Source organism: Falco biarmicus, chromosome 7 (genome assembly GCF_023638135.1).
Source record: "Falco biarmicus isolate bFalBia1 chromosome 7, bFalBia1.pri, whole genome shotgun sequence".
Lineage (NCBI taxonomy): Eukaryota > Metazoa > Chordata > Aves > Falconiformes > Falconidae > Falco > Falco biarmicus.
The window spans coordinates 7533291-7554512 of NC_079294.1; the positions used below are offsets into that span (position 1 = coordinate 7533291).

Below are 21222 nucleotides of genomic sequence, written 5' to 3' on the forward strand. Positions count from 1 at the left end.
AGGGTCTGACTCATACCTTCAAAACCAAAGACACTAGAAGCAACTTCAAAAAGCAAGTTAGTTCCAGAGGACGACCGCTGGACAACATATTGCCCAGGTAAGGAAGAAGAACCCTAAAATCACACTCAATCACATCTATGGTGCAGCAAGACCCTGATAAACTTACCATATCTAGCTAGGAGAGGAGTTAAAAAGCAAGAACCATTACTACCAGTATAGGTGCATAATACCTTTTTTGCCCTCTACAAAGCCACTACATGGTTTGCTCCTGACATCAGCAGAGCAGGGTTTTAAAGATGCTGATACTATTAGCTCAAAAAAATGCAAAAGCTTATTCCAGTGGGGCTTAGAATTCCGGAAGCTGACACAAGCTTTCCAGACCATGCACACATCTTCATATAGAGTACCCTACATATTAGAAGAGTTTTAACATTTCTCACTGTCATGATAGCTCTGCCTCTTTGAATCAAAATCTCTTCTTAGTTATATTCCTGGATTTACATGAAGCAACAAGTTGCATCACTGAAAAACAAAAGAAAGCTTCAACTTGTTTATTTACATTCTTTAAAAAGGCTATTTGTCATTCAGTACAATACTTAAAGACTGGCAAGAAAATGGATTGAGGCTAATCTAATAGCACATTAACTCTCAATTTTTTTTTCATTGTTGTTATTGTTGGACTCATTTCTAATTATCTCTTTTTATTATTTTCTGGATAAGTGTAACTCTAAGGAGACAGAACACAACCCTTTGGGATGGGGTGTGTGTGCACTGTTATTATTTCTACCTTCATTTTAATCAAGATACAATCAGAAACCCCCAAGCTTTTTTACTAGATATAGAAAGCCCTAAAGGCTGCAACATATACAATTAGAAAACAGAAATAATTAGCAAATTAGTAAAAGAGACAAAGTTGTATCAAACGCTGCCAAATTCTGTAAAGGGCACGGGATTCACAGGACTTCTGCTTGCCACCATATTCATTTTGCTTCCCTTCCACATTTGGCTTTGACTGTTTTGAGTGATGCTGGATGAATGAGGGATGTAACTGATCAAAAGATGGACCAAGCAGCATGTCTCACACAGAGCTCACCAGTCCCAGACCAAGAAAGGAAACTTAAAAACTTAAAGACTTAAAAACCAACACTGTCCATAACGAAGAACTGACAGCAAATCTTCATGCAGCAATGCGGAAGAGAATTTCTCTCCGCAAAAGATTATTATTATGAAAGTCTCAGCAGTTATTTTAGAAATCAGTCCAATCCAATCAAACCAACAGAAATTAAACAAAATTATTAAAAAAACATTAATCACAAGCCCAAACTAATAGTGAAGGGGCAGTGGAAGGTTTTTATACGATACCTAAATTGACCATAAGTTTGACACGGCCTCCATCCAGCTCCAGGCGCAGAGTGTCAGCAGAGTCTCGTGAGGTTGTTGCCATCAACAGCCCATAAGCACGCTGGGACATGAAACGGAAGGACACGTCTTCTGCTTCTGTATGCATGACCATAGGCATGATGATCTTCATGTACATGCTGCCATCATAGCTCAAGATAGAGGCCTCTGCAAAGAATCAGCAAACAATTGCAAAAAATGAAAAGTTATGCCTCTGTGCGATCGCCTCTGAAAGAACCCCGACATCTCTGGTAGAGCACTGTGCTACAGAAACCATACCGCTTGCCACAGAAATGTACGTAACTGGAAAAAAACACAGCAACTGTTGAACTGCATCCAGCAACCCCATGTGGCAAGTATGAGCAGCAAACATAAAGGCACGGTACTCACTACAGCTGGAGGCAGTAGTACCCATGGAGACAATACCCACGGATGAGTGTGTTAGCACAGGGCCCTTTTTTGATAATGAGCTGGCAAAGGCTCCGGTTTTCACACCTTCCAGAAAATGCCATCTCCTCCATTAGTCCAGCCTTCCCCAGCACTAGCTGTAACGACTACTTTAAATAATGTCTACGACACTTCTACTAGAGCATTTAGTCCTGCCTTTGAAGGCTCAGAGTTCCTATTTCTGGTACTCTTAAGAGCTGTTGCTTATTTAGAGAGAAATTTCATTCCATTGCTAGCACTTTAAAGAAAACCAAAAACTGTCTGAAGCACGTTTCTTAAAATGTCTTTTCTACATCAGATTTGTGCTGTTTTGTGGTTTCATATTTTTCCCCTCCTTACTAACAACTAATGTTAGTAGAGCTCTGCTGACAGAACCGATGACACTGAAATGTAAATGAAGGAAGGAAAAAACAAACTCCACTGTAAATTTAAGTGTCATTCAAACAGGAAAAGTCAGAAGAAGGAAGCACAATGAAAGTCAGGAGGAGGAAAAAGTAAAAAACAGCAAGGAAAGAAATTATATTTTTCTATCTTCTCTGAGGTTGTCAGAGAAAATGGAAAGTTCAGCTGAGGAAAGGAGTTACAGAACTTAACATTTTCTATTTGTTCAGGATCCTGCCTGCAGAAAGTGACATTCTTCTCTCAAGGGGCAGAATTAAAGTCTTGTGATAGAACTGCAGCAAACACTACAGCACGCTAACCATTGTTTCAGTCCGGGAATACGCTCCAAAGCATTTTTAGCCACAAAATTTACAAATCTACATAAATATTTTAATGTATGAATTGGAGCATCCCTTGTGCCCGCAGCCAACCCCTACCAAAGGCAGAGCTGTAGAGATCGTTCCATGTAGGACTTACCACGAAACTACATATAAAAATCTCAGAGGTTAGAAGAAAAAAGACCAGTTCAGCTCCCCAGGAAGGGGAAGGATTGCACCATAAAGAACTCTTACCACTGCCTCATCCAGTTTAGACAGTTTTCTCAAATGGTAGGGATTCCCATGTTGTAAAACAAACAAACAAACACACACACACACACACACCCATCCCATCTAATTTAACCGACAGCAATCACATGTATTTGGAATCTAGATGTTCTCTCATGTTTCACCCCTTTATCAAACATTTCCCAGCCAGGCCACTCATGCTGACAGGAGCAGAACTTCTAGAAGGGAACAGCAAGCTTGGCAGAGCCAATCCTTACATCCTCTCAATGCCTAAATGTTAGGGTAGGGTAGATGGATGGGAAACTGAGGAACAGCTCCATGTCCATGCTGGAAAGGACCCATGGCTGGCTCCACAATGACCAGTAACAAAACATCAGTAAGAAATACACAAATGAGATGATAAATAAGGATATAAGTGTCAAGCTGATAAAGTGACAAGGGAGATGTGTATTTGATTACAAAATGTTTGGTGGGGATCACTGTGGTTGTGTCGGTGCAGCCACCCACCACACTAAGTGCTGGTATGCAGCACCCCTCTGGTCATAGGACATAAAAATCCATTAAGAGGAAAACTTCTCTGGGAGCACGATTAAAATAAGAAGGCTGTGAACAGCATCCCTACTCACCAGTTTTCTTAGCTGCGCTCCCCACAGACTTCCATGGTCTGTACACACAACACCCACTCAGCCATACATACACCTTCTGGGTACCAGCTGTCAGTGCTTCCCTGGGGACTCACATCTCTGCTTGGCCAAGAAACACAGAAGGAAAGAAAGCTGCTTTCTCAAGGTGGGGGTATGGTTTCCTCTTCTCAAAAGCACGATTTTCTTCTCCCTCACGTCTGCACCTCTTACATGCCACCCACAGCTGCAAGCTGGAACTAAATGTACTGTATATTATACATACACTCAAAGGCAATGCGTATGTACACACAAACTCTCCTTGCTCTCTTTCCTCTCTCTTTCTGTGGATTGTATTAGAAAATGCAGTCAAGCATGAAATGGCTCCTTTGACGCCTTCAGCTCAGATGTGCCTTGCATGAAACAGTTGCTTGCCCTAGCACCTGAATAGCTGTGAGAAGGGGGGGTTGGAGGACATCAGGACTACGAGTGGGAGTAGCCAACCCAAGTGCCCCAGCTCTGCTGCTTCCTTCTCCCCAGTACCGTGCATTTAGGTGCTTTGGAAACATGAGTGTTTCTGTAGACACTAGAAGACAATAAATCAGAAGTGTGTTAATAATGAGTCTCGTTAATAATGAGTCTCTTCCCTTCAAAAAGAATTTGTGTCCTTTAGCTCTACTGATCCCACTGCCAGAAAATTACTGTCCTTAGACAAGAAATCCCAACCATCATAATTATGCTTATGTAAGAAGGACCTGAAGAACACCCATAGCTGCTGAGGGTGGCACAAAATTCTAGACAGTGTTTCAACTGACATCCCACAGTAGCCTAAATCAGGTATTACTGTCCCTTCTCTGGCCAGTCTGCTACAGCTGGGGAGCAATGAATCCTTGTAACAAGAAGATAAAATTAAATAGCCTGAAATAGTTGAAACAGCCTCCCATACAACCATCGGAGTTGACGAGTGTTCTTTTGTGTGCTCTATGCTAACACGAGCCCAGCCCAGCTCAGACCACCAATGCGCTTGACATCTTTTAAAAATATAGATTTCATTCTCACCTTGCAAGTCCTCACCATCTGGAGTATCTAGATGCTTTGTCAACACATCTCCTTGCAAGCACACCATTCCCTGCAGCTAAGAAAATACCCTTTCAGAGGAGGCTATTGCCTAGTAGCAGTCATACAAATAAAACCTATTTCCTTGTCCTGACAGAGAGTCCCCAAAACTTGAGGAAGGCCTGCTACAGCTGAGCAACACATAGAGCAAATCTGGTCAGGGTTGAATATAACATGGCAACGGCAACAACTAGGCGACCTCAGCCTCCTAGGCACCTGTGCTGGTGACTTCTGCCTGAATAGTGGCATCCATTCACGGAATGATCAGGGTTGAAAGGGACCTCTGGAGATCATCTAGTACAAAGTAAAGCAGGTTCTCCTAGAGCAGGCTGCACAGTCATGTCCAGGTGGGTTTTGAATGTCTCCAGAGAAGGAGCCTCCACAGCCTCTCTGGGCAGCTTGTCCCAGTGCTCTGCCATCCTCAGAGCACAGAAGTCTTTCCTCATCTTTAGACAGAACCTCCTGTGCTGCAGTTTGTGCCCGTTGCCCCTTGTCCTGTCGCTGGGCACCGCTGAAAAGAGCCTGGCCCCATCCTCTCAGTCTTTTCTTCTCCAGGCTGAACAGGCCCAGCTCCCTCAGCCTTTCCTTATAACACAGACACTCCAGTCCCCTCATTGCCTTCGTAGCACTTTGTCGGACCCTCTCCAGTAGCTCCCTGTCTCTCTGAAACTGGGGAGCCCGGCACTGGACACAGCACTCCGGATGAAGCCTCCCCAGGGCAGAGTAGAGGGGCAGGATCACCTCCCTCAGCCTGCTGGCCACACTCCTCCTAATGCCCCCCAGGGTCCCACTGGCCTCCTTGGCCACCAGGGCACACTGCTGGCTCGTGGGCAACTTGCTGCCCACCAGAACTCCCAGGTCCTTTTCTGCAGAGCTGCCTCCCAGCCGGTCCCCCCCAGCCCGTACTGGTGCACATGGCTGTTCCTCCCCAGGGGCAGGACCTTACACTTGCCTCTGCTGAACTCCATGAGGTCCCTCTCTGCCCACGTCTCCAGCCTGCTCAGGTCTCGCTGGATGGCAGCGCAGCCTCTGGGGTACCAGCCACTGCTCCCGGTTTTGTATCATCGACAACCTTGCTGAGAGTGCACCTGTCCTTTCATCCAGGTCATTGATGAATAGTCAAACAGGACCAGAGACTGTACGGACCCCTGGCAACCACCACTAACTGCAGGCCTCCTGGTAGACTTGGTGCTGTTAATCACAACCTCTGAGCTCTGCCATTCAGCCAGTTTTTGATCCACCTCACCATCCGCTTGTCTAACCTGCACTTCCTGAGGTTACCTGTGAGGATGTTATGGAAGAAAGGGTCAAAAACCTTGCTGAGGTCAAGCCAAAATCCACTGTTCTCCCTTTATCTACCCAGCCAATTCCATCATAGAAGGCTATTAGGTTGGCACGATTACCCCTTGGTGACTCCATGTTGACTGCTCCTGATAACCTTCTTTTCCTCCACATGCTTAGAGATGACATCCAATTTGATTGTCCTCAGCCATCTGCAGCAAGAGGACTATAGTGCTTTTGTTCAACACCATAAATACAGGCAGCAGCAGCACAGTTATCCAGGTTTAAAATACAGGCACATTCCTTCCACCCTTCTACTTTTTGGGTAGCTATTATGCTTGGATGTCTCACAGAGACATGCATAGGAGCAATAAGCGAAACCACATTTCAGAGACCCACAGATTTATACAGAAAAAAGATACAGAGTGGCATTTATTTGCAATCCCAAAGCCAGAAGCTTCACTGCCATTAGCTTGGAGAGGGGAAGAAGAAACCAGGTGCTGATTCAAAACCACCCTGACATAATGCCAGAGATCTGTGAAAATCAATGTTATTAACAGCGATTAGCTTCCCAGTCTTGTGCTCTGAGACCCTGCCAGCTTTAATTTTACACTTAGCATCCAAAGGAGCAATTCACTGCTGCTTCCCCACAAGGCTCTGCATAAACCTCCTGGGGATACAGCAACAGGCATATTCTTAGAATACAGACAAAAAAGTATTCAAGACCTCTTCATGCTCTTTCTCCTATTTTCTGACCTTTCTCTTGTATTAATCTCCATTCTTTGGCTCTTTCCTTTCTTCTCCCTTTTAGTTTTTCCAAAGTCTCCTGTTCTTCCCCATGGTTTCTTTCCCCTGCCTCCCAGACTACAATATATCTTTCTTCCTGAAATTTCCAGAAAGATGACAGTGAAAAAAAAGGAAAAAACATCCACCCTTCACAAGAAGTTTAGCTGAACTCATCAAGGGCCACAGTTCAGGGCACACAACGTTCTTCCCCCTATCTACATTTGTGAGAGTCAGCTCTGGCCACCCGCTCCCACCAAGCAGAGCTTCCAGAGACAAGTGTCACCAGCTGGAGGAGCACGGGACACCTGGCAAGGAGCAAGTGTCGAAAACAGGTATGCTACTTCAAAACTGTGAGGGAATACAGACCAAACTTTTCCATCTTTTTGCAAAAATTCAGATATCCTTAAAGAAAAAGTGCCAAAACTTTGTGTCCACAAAGCAGACAAAACTTTCCTGTAGGCATTAGACAGCACACCTCTTTCTATCCCATATCCACACACATGGCCACAAATAAAAACAGCCTTAGTTCTCTGAAAACCAAAATTACAGGCCTAACAAAAGAAAAAGAAATCCTCATTCCTGTCCAAGTGGATCCCATACAGATGCGTTTCAACAACAGAGGTCCGTCGGGTAATTTGGGGAGCCCAAACGTAATCACTCAGACTGAAATCTGACTGGGACCCAGGAGATAATGCTCCTTTTTTGGTGGAAAACTTGAAGTGCTCACATGCGGTTACAACCTTGCACGTCACCTGGCAGGATGGGGCCCAGGAGCTGCCCAGACACCCAAGGAGCTGAGCACGACCCGCAAATGGTGGCTGGGTCCAACCAAGAGCCCAGGAAACATCATGGCCATGAGGCAGGTCTGGGATCAGGTCTGGGATCAGGCTGGGAAGTCACTCCACCAGCCGGGGCTAAGATCAGGTGCCACAGCTGCCTGACAGGGCCACAGTGATAGGGATGGGACATGGGCCTGGCTTGGCAGGGCTCGTGGCCAGGGAGGGGGCTGGGCACCTGGAGACCAGCCTGGCTGATGGCCCCAGAGGGCAGCGGGCAGGCTGGGGGAGCCCTGGGGGCTGACACGGGGCTGTGGGCAGGCTGGGGGAGCCCTGGGGGGCTGGTGGGAGGCCACGGGCAGGCTGGGGGAGCCCTGGGGGGCCAGTGTGGGATCCTGGGCTGTGGGCAGACTGTGGGAGCCCCAGGGGGCTGACGCGGGGCTGTGGGCAGGGGGCTGTGGGAGCCTTTGGGGGCTGATGGGGAGCCCTGGGTAGGCTGGGGGAGCCCCGGGGGGATGACATGGCGCTGGGAGCAGGCTGGGGGAGTGCCAGAGGGCTGGTGGGGGGCCATGGGCAGGCTGGGGGAGCCCCAGGGGGCTGACATAGGGCTGGGGGAGTCCCAGGGGCCAAGCAGAGCCTGTGGGTGCCCTAAGGGCACTGGGCGGTGTGGAGCTGGTGGTACCATGGCTCTGGCACTGCTCGTTGCTGACCCAGAAGGAAAGTCCATGTTTACTAAATGCACTATGACACCTTTTGCAGCAAATGGCATTTTCCCTGGATGTCTCCCATCTAGGTGCCGCTGCACCTCACCTCACTTAGCCTGCCAAATAGCGAAAAGCAACTCGAAAGGATGTCGGTGTAATTCACTAGCACTGAGAGGGACAACGACAGAGAACCCAAAACCATCTTTAAATGCCCACCTAAAGAGAACCACTACATTAGAAATGAATTTTATTAGTCTAGCAGAATACCTTGCAAATAATATCATTGATCAGCCACTGATAGGTTTACTGTGCCAGTAAGAACAAAGTTATTCTGCTTTAAAGATTTCAGCCTGACAAGATGTCAATGGCATTATCATCAGTTGTTATGCGCTGGAAACTCATGACGATAAAACAGTTAAAATCTTGGACACATAAAACCACAGAGATGTAAAGAACCTGGACTGGTTTTGCCTGTGTTTAATCTCCCCCACAGACAGAAAATATTTTTGCAACACGAATCCAAATTTTTCTTTGATCCATATTAAAAGGACACCTTCCTTCCCTGCTCCCAGTGGGTATACAGCTGCTTTATGAAAGGACTTTCATACCCTGAAGCTCAGTGTACCATTACCCTAGCTCTCTCACTCTGTTCTAGGCTAAGTAAACCCCTTCTGTTCAACTTCTCCTAGTTTTTATTTTCTACAACTTGCCTCTTCTGCTTCTCACCTTTGGCTTCTCTCTGATTCGTATACTACTTTCTTAAACTCAAATGGTTCTATTTGAGTAGTGTACATCAGTTAGGACCAAACAGGCACTAAAAGTAGAATAATAACATAAGACACCCTTATCAGTACAGTGTGTACAAAGTATTTCTAAAAGAGCAGCACAGAAGGGAGATAATAGAGCTAGCTTCAAGGCATTCATCACATTTTCAGGGATGCAAGAATACTGGTGCAACAGTAATAATTGTTATTTACAAGGCTGCTGCTATAGACAAAAATTGCTAGCAGATGTTTACATAGGCCAGATAACATCCAGGTGAATATTTTTCATCAAACACATTTTTTCAAAACCTTGCAAATTTATCTCATAAAATTATTTAAAACATTACATTACTCTTAACATACATTTAAATCTGAAAAATGCCCAGAAGTGTGGGTAGACTCATATAAAATAAGAAATTCCTGAAGCACATCTGAAGTGCAAACCACACCTATTTATTTCTCTGGAAAGTCAGAACAGAATGAATACCCTATTCACCACTTCCCTTTCCATACCACTGTGTCTCCTCCCTGTTCCAGTATCTTACATATTTCCTATCTCTTCCCTTTGTCATTTTTCCAAACAGAAGAAGCAACATCAAATTAGTTCAGAAAAGATTATTCACCAAGTATCCACAAAATGGAAGACATACAAAAATCCAGGCAAAGGCGGCAAACTAAGAGCCCCAGGCAACAGATCTGTATGAAAGTGCAGGGTTCAGTGCAAGTACTATGTCCTTTCTCAGAAAACAAAACAAAACAAACAAACAAACAAAAAAAAAAACCACCAAAAAAAACTTGATGAAAAATGCTTGATTAGACATTTCAAAGTTTAGACATCGAAATGACTTTGCTTATGATGGAAGCAATCCAGATTTTTTTTTCAGAACTATACAGTTTTGGGGTTTTTGTATCAAAAATTAACATCTTGCATTTCTAGTTAAATATTATATGAACATTACATAATATGAAAATCCTCTAAACCAGTCCTGAGAATTTTCTGCTCAAAGTGGGTGAAATCTCAAGGAACTAGTTAAAACTATGAAGATTCCACCATTGTAAGGGAGTAACACACCACATTTTTGACTGTCTGCAACAAAAGCTCCAATGGAGACCTTCTAAATTTTAAAATGACCTAGAAAACGCAAATTAGGATCCAGGGTCCCAAATCTCCCTCCATTAATGAACCTCACAAGCCTTCACGCTCTGGATTCTAGCTTTGTTTAACTTCTGTAATGAACCAACTCTCCAGCTCCCAAGGGTAGCCTGTGGCTACCCTGCAAAGAAATATGTACCAGTTTCTATCAGCATCATGCTCGGTGTATGCTTCCTCTTCTGTTGTCACCATAACAAAAGACGATAAGTTAATTAAGGGGTGTTGTCATGTGCGGAGTTAAAAAAAAGAAAAAAAAAAAGAAGTCTAATCCACTAATCCACAATGGAAAGTAAATGTTATCTAATAAAATTTGCATCTTCCTTCTTCAGCCTACGATCTTGAACTGGGCTAGGGAGGAGCTGTAAGAGCACTGAGTAGCACAGTGGAAATATTTGCAGACAGAGGAAACTGTAGCTTGTAAATGTTACTGCTAGCCCTGGGAGGTGTTGAGCGAGGCTATATTGCCATACTGAAGCTTGGCAGAGACACAGGGGAACCAAGAAGGAGCACGCGGGCTCTTCAAACTTACTCCAAATGTCACTCTAACATTTACAGAGCTGTGTACAACTATGTGGGAAGAAATCACTGGCAAGAAGGCTAAGGGTAGAAGAATTGCTCCTCAGAGCCAAGGAGTGTCGTGGGGAAGGCACAGGGAAATCTGCTACTAAAGTGATAGACTAAGAGTTTGTATTACATGGGTGATATGGTTTAGAAAGTGATGTGACTTCTGTTTAGTTCGAACATCTCTGAGTCCTCTTTATGGCACTGCCAAGCTGCATGAAGCACCTGATCACTGTCTTCTCAGTAGCGTTCACTAAGAAAGGGGGAATACAGTAAAGATGAAGTTTAACTTGTCTCAGAGGTGCACAGTAAAGAAAGAGGCAGCAGACAGAAATTGCAGCAAGGGAAATTCCAGAAAGTTATAAGGAAAAAATTACATAAGGGTAGTCACACACTAACAGTCTGTAAAAACTCCACCCCTGGAAATCTTCAAAACTCAACTGGATAATGCCTTTAACATCCCATTCTGCTCTGAAAGTTGGCCTCACTTGTAACACGCAGCTGGGACAGAGACTTCCAGAGCTCCCTTTCAACCATGATTATTCTACGACAAGTGCCAGAGTGCACCAGTTTCACTGGATATTGCACCACTGCACAGACATCACCCTACACCTGCAAGTTGCTACTGATCTGAGGTAGAAAAGATTTTGTCTTGTGAGTTATCACATTAACAGAAATCCTGCTTACAGCATGTTGTGAAGACTGAAGAAACAGAAGGTTCAAAACTTTGCTTTCCTACAGGCACTGTATGTCCCTGGGCAAACTATTTACCCCTGCTGAATCATCTCACAACACTTACAGTTAGGAACATACATATCATGACAGTACTAAACATACCCAACTGTTGTGCTTTTAGTCCTTTTCTCCCACAAGGCAGGATGCTCTCACTGAACTGGTGTCACATGCTACCAACATCTCCCGGTGGCTGCTGGCTCTCAGGTGCAAACTGAAAGGCTTCTAAGGGTGGTTCTCAGCAGCGAAATTCGCATTACTTCCCCGAATTTCCAGGAGATGAGGGCTCTGCTATAAAATCCACATATGGGCAAAAGCTACTAAAAAGGCAGTTATCACCAGTCTACCATCTTTGAAAAGCAAGGCTGCGATGTGAACTACATTCATAACCTTGTGTAAAAGCACAAAGAACCTCCTTTCAGTTCTAGTTTTTAAATACTGGAAAGAAAAACAGTCACTCATATCGCCTCTGGCTGTTTAAGGAAGGTTCACAGCATGGACCCAACAACCCTCGATTTCCTTTTCTTCTTTTTTCTCATCTGACAGCCCCAAAACCCTGAACTTCATAAAGTCCTGGAAGAGGTACTTTAAAAGGACGGAGCAGAGGGAAAACGTGGGTCTACAAACTGCAGGGTAAAATCGTCTATAAAAATCACAGGTACCTCATAGTGTTTTTGAAAAAGCAACAATTCCTCAAGCCAGGAAATCTCTGATTTAGGAGGGGCCAGAAGCCAGACACTGCCACACTGAGAAGAAGTAGGCAGAGGAGCTGGGTAACTATTTATAACTAACGTATGGCAAGCAGTTTCATGGAAACAGGAATATCACAACACTCACAACAGCGGCAAATAGGTCATCTTTGTGGGAAGCCCAATGCAACAGAGTAGGTAACAATTAGCAGGGTAGCAATAGCATACACGCTGTGGAAAAATACAGGATAACATGTAATTTGGGGGCTACAACTTCCAAACTTAAAACAGAAGGTAAATAAGATGAGTTTGTAATACTAGGATCTGAAGGAAGGTCCTTTCAGTGCCTTTTCTTCTCCTATTGCAAAGCTACTGCTTTGCCTAAAAAACATTTGCAAAAGCATTAACCGCAGGGTGGTGACTGCCTGAGAGCAACGCTCAGTCAGTGCATCACAGAGTGCAGCAATGATGCCACTGATTTCCAGGGTCTGTCCACTCCTAATGAAGTCATCAGCAGAGATGCAACTGCCAGGGATGCTCACCCAGCTAATTGTAACCACTGTCCAATTATTGTAACCATGATAAAGAGGAAGAGAGAAGCAGAAACTGCTAGTTGGCATAGAACGGCAGTTGACATTGCCAAGATCTGAAGCAAGAGATACATGTTCAAGACTCTAAATTTTACTAGCAGATAAAAGAAATTAAGTCCTACTTTCCAGTAACAGGCACTGCCTTTTGAAAACATGATTATCCATGCAGACCAAATTCTACTGTATGACTCTGGTACCTGTAAAGAGATGTGTTTATAAAAAAGAAATTTCAGATAAAAAAAAGGAAGGAAAAAATAATTTACATAGGCATGTATGGTGCTTCTGTACTAACGATGACCCAAATTACCCAGAATTGCCTTGTTTAAATTATTGAAAGAATGTCCATGAGCTGTCCCTCTCTTACTCCAAAGATGACCAAATATAGTTTCTCTCTTACAAAATCAGTATCTCTTGGTAAGGTCAGTCTTCGAAATTCATAGACCAAAACACCCGTTATAATTATGCAAAACCATACAGTTATTAAACTCCTATAACCCTATCTGAAATGCAGAAGGTCATGGTGCAGGACCTTCTAAGTGTATAGACTAGCATTAAATGGGTGGGTTTACATACAATAGCAGCCAGCCCAAAACCTCCCATCCAAAATATAAAGATTTATATTTTTTGAGAAAAGAGTTCCATTAATCTTTTTCTTCTCTGAGCTTCAAGAGCCTCCAATGACCTTGATGGGAATTTTAGAAGATAATAAATCCTACTTGTTGTGGAAGCTGTGAAAGTTTACTCAGTGTTGGCCAATTCCGTGAGAACCTCCAGCTGAAAGAACCGTGCACGTATAAAATTTGACAGCAACTGCGACCCTAAAACTTTCACATTCACCACTGTGCTACTCATTTTACTCACTTTGAAGTTCAGGACAGCAGTCAGGATACAACGAAGAGTGAAACTCCAAAAGCCATACTCCAGTTTGATGCCACAGTTAAGTAAAGCTGAATCTTCTTCAGCTGCTTGTATCAGTTGACTTACAGAGATAGTTCCTGAGGTGTGAGTTTCCAATTCAAAACAAGACCAAATCTTGTAATTACCAGGTATCTTAGACTGAAAATGTCATTTCTGTGCAGATTTTCAAATCACCTTCTGTGGTATCTAAGACTTTTGCTGACACTGGGAAGCAGTCGCATCGTCACGGCCTATCAAGACACTTGCATTCACTTAAAGATGTGAGAAAGTGTCCACATCCTGTATTGTTCTCTCTATACTAGACATAATGGAAAACTGAGTTAAGAGAGTTTTGATGGTGAATAACCTGCTATTTATCTTGTCTAAAGCACTTCTGTCTATTGCAATGAAGTCCAGAGGGACATTCATTCTCCAGACTGCCAGCAGAAAACCAGATGTGATGTATTTTGTTACAGCATTTCTGATCCATTACATCAAATTATGCCAGATTAAATGCAACCCATCAGGGAAAAGGGTTTCCTCAGACCTGTATATTGGCTCAAGCATCAAGTTCAGTGTCTGCACCTCCTGCACAATAACACTTTCCATACAACTTCTTCACTCGATGCTAGGCAGCATCTGCGGCAGTTAGTTCTGCGGGTAGAACTAACTGCCAGGGAAGGAACTTCACAATCAGTGGGCAGGTAATAAAAATCTTCATTTCACCATGGTGTTCTCAGGTTCTCCAGGCTCCTGAACAACCTCTTTATGGACTAAACCTGGAAGGCACACGGACTAATAGCAAGGAAGAGTTGGTTCCTCCACCACATTGGTGTTAGCCCTTGGACTGTTCAGAACAGCAGTAAGGACGATACAGTCAATATCCCTGTCCCAAGGGTGGGGCGAAGAACTCAAACATCAACCACTCATTCCTAAAGACCAGAGCTCAGGAATTCTTCAGACAGAAAAAAACCCAGGAGTTTTGTAATGTCAACCTAAAGATATCTTTTTCAACATCCTAAAAATCACTGTTTAGAATGACCTGCAGGGCTGTGCCCTGAGGAAGCCTGGAACAGGGGGAGGAATAAAGCTGCCCATCACAAGTACGACACATTTGTTAACCTGGGTGGCAGACGGGAAGTTCAACCTCTAAGAATAGATACAGAATTCTAATAAAAATTTCGGTGTTTGATAAAAAAAGTCAACAGCCACAGCCTTAATGCTCTGTACAGTGGAAAGAACAGCTTTCTTTCACTTCACATGTCTCCCTGACTCTTAAGGGCAGGACAGATAGAACTAGGAGAGTAAATTACAAAAGCCATCCCATTTAGCTGAGTGGGATCACAGGTAAGGTTAGGACAGTTAATTACTATCTATTTGTTGAAAATTACCCATAAAGGTAATTAGATGCATAATTCTCTTACAGCAATTAGCTGTTGTTGATATGAATATGAAGTAGGTACCTAGTAAGAGTTAACTCTGTAACAAAAGGAAAGGAATTAATCAGAACAAAGAGAATGTTCAAAGATAGAAGTTCAAAGATTGAATAAGTCTGGGGGATGGCCAGATATTCGAATGTGTGTTTGGAGGACTTGAGAATGCTTTCACATGTATTATTTGACCAAACCTCTAAAGTGTATCAGAGAAAGTGAGATTATTAGTATGGAGCCCAACACAATTTAACAGAGCATGGTAAAAGCAGATGGGAGCGTAGCTATCAGATTAACTTTGTATAAAGGCTGTGGCAAATCCATCATGAGGTTTTCCAGGCTCTGAGACAGCCTGACTAGGACTGGCCCTACCAGCAAATTGTGTTTACTTCAGAGATGAAATTTTTTTCTTTTCCCTTATACAAGCCTGAAAAAGGGGTAGGGGGAGAGTCTGATGTTTCCTACTCTTTCAGATTGTATTTCTCTATAGCGACAAAAGCCATTAATCACCACCAATGAAAACTGGGGGGGGGGGGGGGGGGGGGGGAAGTAATTACAACATCTGAAGACATTCTTTCAGTTTTTCAACAGCTTGTTGCTCCAGTGATATCTAAACCCTTCTCTTTGGCTTCCTGCAGTCTACACCCCTAGTGCTTCTGCACCCATAGGGAAGGGGTGAGAAAGCCGATAAGCAGCTCCAAAAAGGCAGCCTTCAGCAGCAGGGAGCAGGGTTCAGGTGTTGCTCAGGCAAGTAGGGGCAGATAGGAGCAGCCCCACTTACCTGCTCCTCATATCTGCCCACATTTCAAAGGCTTCACACAACCAAGCACAGGAGATTACAAGCAGCGAAAGCTCTGCAATAAGGACAGAGTGGTGGGGGAAGCCCACAGCTGTTAGTTAGGGCTTGAAGCACGCTAGTGGAACCATATGTGAAGCTGGTATCAAGCCTTTGTGTCCCAGATGGCCTCAGGTGGCACCCAATTTGGAAAATATTCATGACCCCATCCCAGAAGCCTTCCCACAAGAGATGCAAAGTTAAATCAAAGCCAATGTAAGGCAACAGAAGAACTTACAGTCCAGAGGCTGCTACATTCTAGAGGATCCGCTACAATTTCAGAAATTTTTTTTTCCAGAAAAAATTAGAAAAATTATTTCATAACAACAGGAACTGTTTGAGCTGCAATCTAACAGCTGCCTATTGGGACACCTTTAGTTTGAAATTAAGTACATTGCAAAAAACATCTTAAAACCAGCTAGCTGTATGTACTTCACCTGTCAGATTTCTCCCTCCTACAGTCTGTGGCATCAGAATATGGCATTTCTTTTTTCCCCCATCTTTTGTATTTTCCTTTCTCCTGTTACTGTGCAAAAGGGCGATACAAAGAACAGCAAAACCAGCAGGCTACCCGCACTAGGCAATAAACAGAGCGCATCAGATAGTTCCTACAGGTAAAACAGAAATCAGATTTCGTGATATTTTTCAGACCTGTTCTCCTTGAAATTTCCAACCAACTTTGGAAAACAACAAAACAGAATATGCACAGTGCTGCCAGAAGTACAGTATCATCATCTTCAATGGGAATTAAGAGGCCGACTTTGCCTTAAAAGTAATCTTATCATGTCAGAACAACATTCTGCATGATATCAAAGTAACAAGGGTTGTATCTATAGTCACATTGTACCGTTTCTGCTACAAAACACACGCTACACCTGCAGCCACTTGGTGTTCCAGTGCATATTACTTCTTTACACTGCATGAACACTCCTCCCGTGTCAGCTAGGCTGAGTTCCACGCCACAAAGGGAGGAACACAACAGAAAAACATAACCAAAGGAAGACAGGCAAAGCTTCTTCCTTTCCCAAACAAAAAGCCAAGCAACTAAGAATATGACAGCTGTAGGGTTTGATCAACAGTACCAGTAATCAAGCAAAGTGAAATTTGTGTGCTCTGCACCAGACAGGTACCATTTCACTATAAAAATCCTACAAAATGCAAACCTCTTCTATAACGTCTCAGTCATTGTGTCTCAGCTTTGGCTTGGAGGTACTGTACTTTGAGAAGCCTTTGAAGCTTGCTCAGTCCTCAGCTTCTCAGATGCAATGGGATTACTTTTAAACTGATGCTGAGCAAAATCCACTCTCTCATTTTAAAGCCTGAATTCACAAAAATATCTGCGTGTAATGTTAATTGAGTTTCACGAGGTAAAGTTTAAAGGATCAATCTAAACATTCCCAGGATACAGTTACAATTTTTATTTTGAACCCTGGGATTGCAGTTCTAGCTTTTAGCCTCTATTTGCCTTTTTTTAAAAAAAACAAAAAACCAAACCAAAACAAAAAACCACCAAACAAACATCAAGGTCTTTATCATGTGATCTTTGAAATATCACCTCAGGGCTGTATTTATTTCAAAGCCTAACTTCCCCCAGTATTAGCAGGACACTTCAGAATTTAATTTGTTTACAGATTCTAGGCCCAGCTCTTCAGGAAATTCAGTCATTTAATAAGATTGCAACAGGAACATGGACTTTGTGGCTGGAGGACATACTCAAACCAAGAAAGGAAGTCTACTAATTGATTTCCCTCAACTGGAAGCCAGGAAGCTGCACCTTTTCTCTGAAAAAAATAAGAAGTTATTAAAGGGTAAAAGTAAATATTCAAATAAAGTTTCTAGTAAATGATGAAACTGATGGATTCACACAGTTTTCACCTTCCACAGCATCACAATACATTCTTCAATTACTACATTGGTACTTCCTCTGAAGTAATGTAATTTCTCTGGTTTTTTGGATCCTGTAAAAGCAAAAAGCTTGATCTTACCTTTACAGTATAACTCTGCTGTGGTACTGAATTTCATAGAGGTACCTACAGTGTGGAAAGCAGTTAAGGTTACCTCTGTTTGGAAGAAGAGGCAACTTCTCAGACTTAAAACATATATGGGGGAAATAGAAGAGCCAATGAAACTGTCACCTAATGCTGAGACTGTAGGAAGCGGGTTTAGCAGCCAGTGCACAAGGACACCGATGCTGCTCTGACCTACATATCTTGAATTCGGATTGACAATCACCTTCTGCAGCAACATTTAATTATATGCTGCTTCCTACATCACTGGCTGCTGGGGAAGCGAAAGTTATGTTTTAAGTGACAAAATATATCTTCATCAGGGATGTGATTACTTTCTCAAACTGCCAGATTCTATTCTCAGTTTTATGCCACAGATAAGAGACTGCACAACAAAGAATATAATAAAGCCAAAGTTTAGTCTTGGATTTTTTGAGGACTGATAATGTCATCTTAGCATCTGATGAAATCTACCAACACTGGAGGACTGAGGACTGTAGAAATGCTACTGAGTTAATCCAGCTAAATCACTCTGCTGATACTGATCTACTGGACGTTTCAGCCATTCCAGAAGCAAAGCACTTTCATTTCAGTCACCTATCATTTGCCTCATGATCTGATGGTAAAGCTCCCAGATCATTTTTCTTAGCAACTCAAGTATGGGCAGAATTTGTGGCCTTGCTATGCACCAAAACAAGAGGAATCTAATCCAAATGGGTTAGTATTTCCTTTGCCACTTTGCTGAACCAATACTTAACAGGACCTTTTAATTAGGTTTCCACTGAGCCCTTAATAACGTTGGGCTGTTATCTAAAGCAGGACACAAATCAGGACTCTCAAGATCTATTCAACAAGTCACTTTGTGATTTTCTTGTATTTGATCTGAAAGTAGGAAAGTGATTTACCTCTCTTCAACAACATATTTTTAGATCCTTGCTTAAGACATCATTACAAAACTAAGCCAAATACATTAAAAGGAGGTGGTGAACAGAAAAATAAAACATAAACAGCTCTTGTGTTGAGGATATTATACATCAGGCATAGACGCATTCAGAATCCATTTCTGACAGGTCATCGAAGCCTAAGCCTACTATCACCAAACACAGCTGAATTTACTCCTCTTTTTAATGGGAAAGTGAAGGCCAGTGAAAGCTGCCAGACTGACGTGATGAAAGAGGAGTACCTAGGATACACACAGAAAGAATGTTTCCTTCACACAACTCTCTCTCCAGCTTGTTATTAACTTAAATTAGCAGAGTATTCAAGAGTTTAAAAACTGGTAGCTTAACGCATGAGCCATCAGTCCCCCATCTCTCTGGAAAGGAGGGATGTTAAGCCCTTCACCTGCAGAAGCAGCCATGCAACCCCTCTTGCACAAAGCGTGAGCCACCGCGCTCTGTTTTCAACATAAAGGAACTCATCGGCTCCTACACTGTGCTCAGCCACAATCCCGAGGGTTGCAATACACCTGTACGGTACAGCACGCTCTGCTTTCTCCTGTGGGATCCGGGGGGGGCTTGCCAGGGGATGGAGCCCAGGGGGGTGCGGAAGAGCTGTGCGTATTCAGGTGTATTAAGGAAACTATATACTTCAGTATGTTTTCAAGTCTATTTGAAGATAAAAAGAGCATAACGCTTTTCCCCAAAGGGGGCTCCTGTAGGACTTCAGCCAGCCCAGGGAGCCAGCAGTGCTGGGTGAGCAGGGCGGGCGGTGGGGACGAAGAGCCTGGGGGCAGGGCGGCCGGAGCGCTTGCTCGGACACTTTGCGGGGGCAGGTGGCAATGCTGCCCGAGGCCATCAGATGGCGAAGGAGGCTGCGACTGACTCCTCAAGTGTTTCCACGAGTGCTGAGAGGTACTTGCTACCGCGTTTGCCAAGGGACAGCAGCGTGGCTCCTCGCAGAGACAGGCAGCAGATCCCACTCGCTTTTCTGTACCGTGTCGCTGCCACCAGCTCTCACCACCACTCGCTAGGCAAGGTTTCCACTTGTGCCTGCATGAGTTCTGGATCAGCAAATGCTGTTTTGAAAGAAGCTTCTCCTAATTTACTCCTGGAAAGGGTCAGACACATCTCTACACAACACCGCAAAGAACACCCTGTTTTCTGAAATAAGCAGCTGACATACTCTGACCAAACAGGGACAAGGGCAAGTTTCCTAATAGGATGGCTTTCCTGTTCTTGATTCCCTAGATTTGAAGTCCTCCGCACATTTTGAAAGCGTAAAGATGACCTCAGGAACGCCTTTTGACCTGACCTACTTCCACAGCAGAAACTGAGACAGAAACAGGAGCCACATCATCCAGTGACACACTGCAAAGCCATGGCAGTGCAGGGACACAGCCACGTGCCCTGAACGTTCCCCCACCACTGGGCTGCTGTTCCCCTTTTTTTGCACGATCCAAGAGCAACCTGCCATCTCCTCACTGTACTCTTCATCAGACAGGCCCTGAAAAACAATCTCAGAATATAAACCAAATCATAATAATGAAGAGGCCAATAATTCCTTTGGAAATTGGAAAATAATCCACAAGCCTAAAAATAATCTAAATCTGTAAGGAAAAGAGGACAGTTCTTGATATCATTTGAAACATAGATGGTAAGACTGTAGATGTAACACCTGTTTCTCTTTGAAATTCTGCAGATAGACTCAAAAGGGGAAGAACTGAGGCACAAGACATTTTTTTAAGATTTCAATTAGCCTTTTATTTGGACTCGGGTTTATTTACTGCAGAGTTAAGCATCTCTCATAGTTACAGATTCTCTATTTATATCTGCTAACTGTGCAAATTTCCTGGTTCCCTGATTCCAGACCAGCTGCTGGGCACAGCTGTGCTCCAACAAAGCCACAAAACCAGCAGGATTGCTGCGGGACTGTCATACTTCCCTGATTTCATCTGCATCTGGAAGAAGTCGTCACAAGTGCTTTTCTCACTCACTCCTGACACAGCTCAATGGACAACCACCAATCTACTTTAAAAAAAAAAAAAAAAAACAACAACAAAAAAACCCCCAACAACCACAATAATAGATGGCCGGTCAGGGAGGCTCCCAAGCTTCCACAGCTTTTAAACATCGCACTGGCACTTCCTCCACAAGGTACAAGGTTGCCAACACAAAGAATACAGGAGACTAGGTGCAGCGTCACCTGCAAAACTCTTGGACAGAGCAGAGGACATCCTGTGAGCAATTAGACATGTGGACAGATCAAGGCAGAGAACTGCAAGCAATTTAGAGTCTGGCAACAAAGAAGTTTCTGTTTCATGGAAAGAAGGGCATGAAAAAGCAGAGCAACTAGGCAGAGCACCAAAGTGCCTCATCAACACACTGCAGCTGTATGACCACATACAACGCTATTTGGCATCTAAATCTTGAAGCAGGTTTTAGAATGTGAATTTTATATTCATGTGGGCATCAGGCTCAAGGTTGCAGCAAGATCAAGGCTGCACCTCGGAGAGGGGACTGGCACAACCTCTACCTGGAATGCACTGCTG

General features: G+C 43.6%; 1 protein-coding gene across 21 annotated transcripts in view; it reads right to left on the reverse strand.

Annotated features, from left to right (window-relative positions):
• NRXN3 (neurexin 3) overlaps positions 1-21222 on the reverse strand; it is a 1022200-nt gene that overhangs the window by 664808 nt on the left and 336170 nt on the right. For all 21 annotated transcript variants that reach the window (XM_056346632.1, XM_056346622.1, XM_056346630.1 and 18 more), the window contains one exon: positions 1363-1566. In XM_056346632.1, the coding sequence (XP_056202607.1) occupies positions 1363-1566 (204 nt within the window). The remainder of the gene's footprint in view (positions 1-1362; positions 1567-21222) is intronic.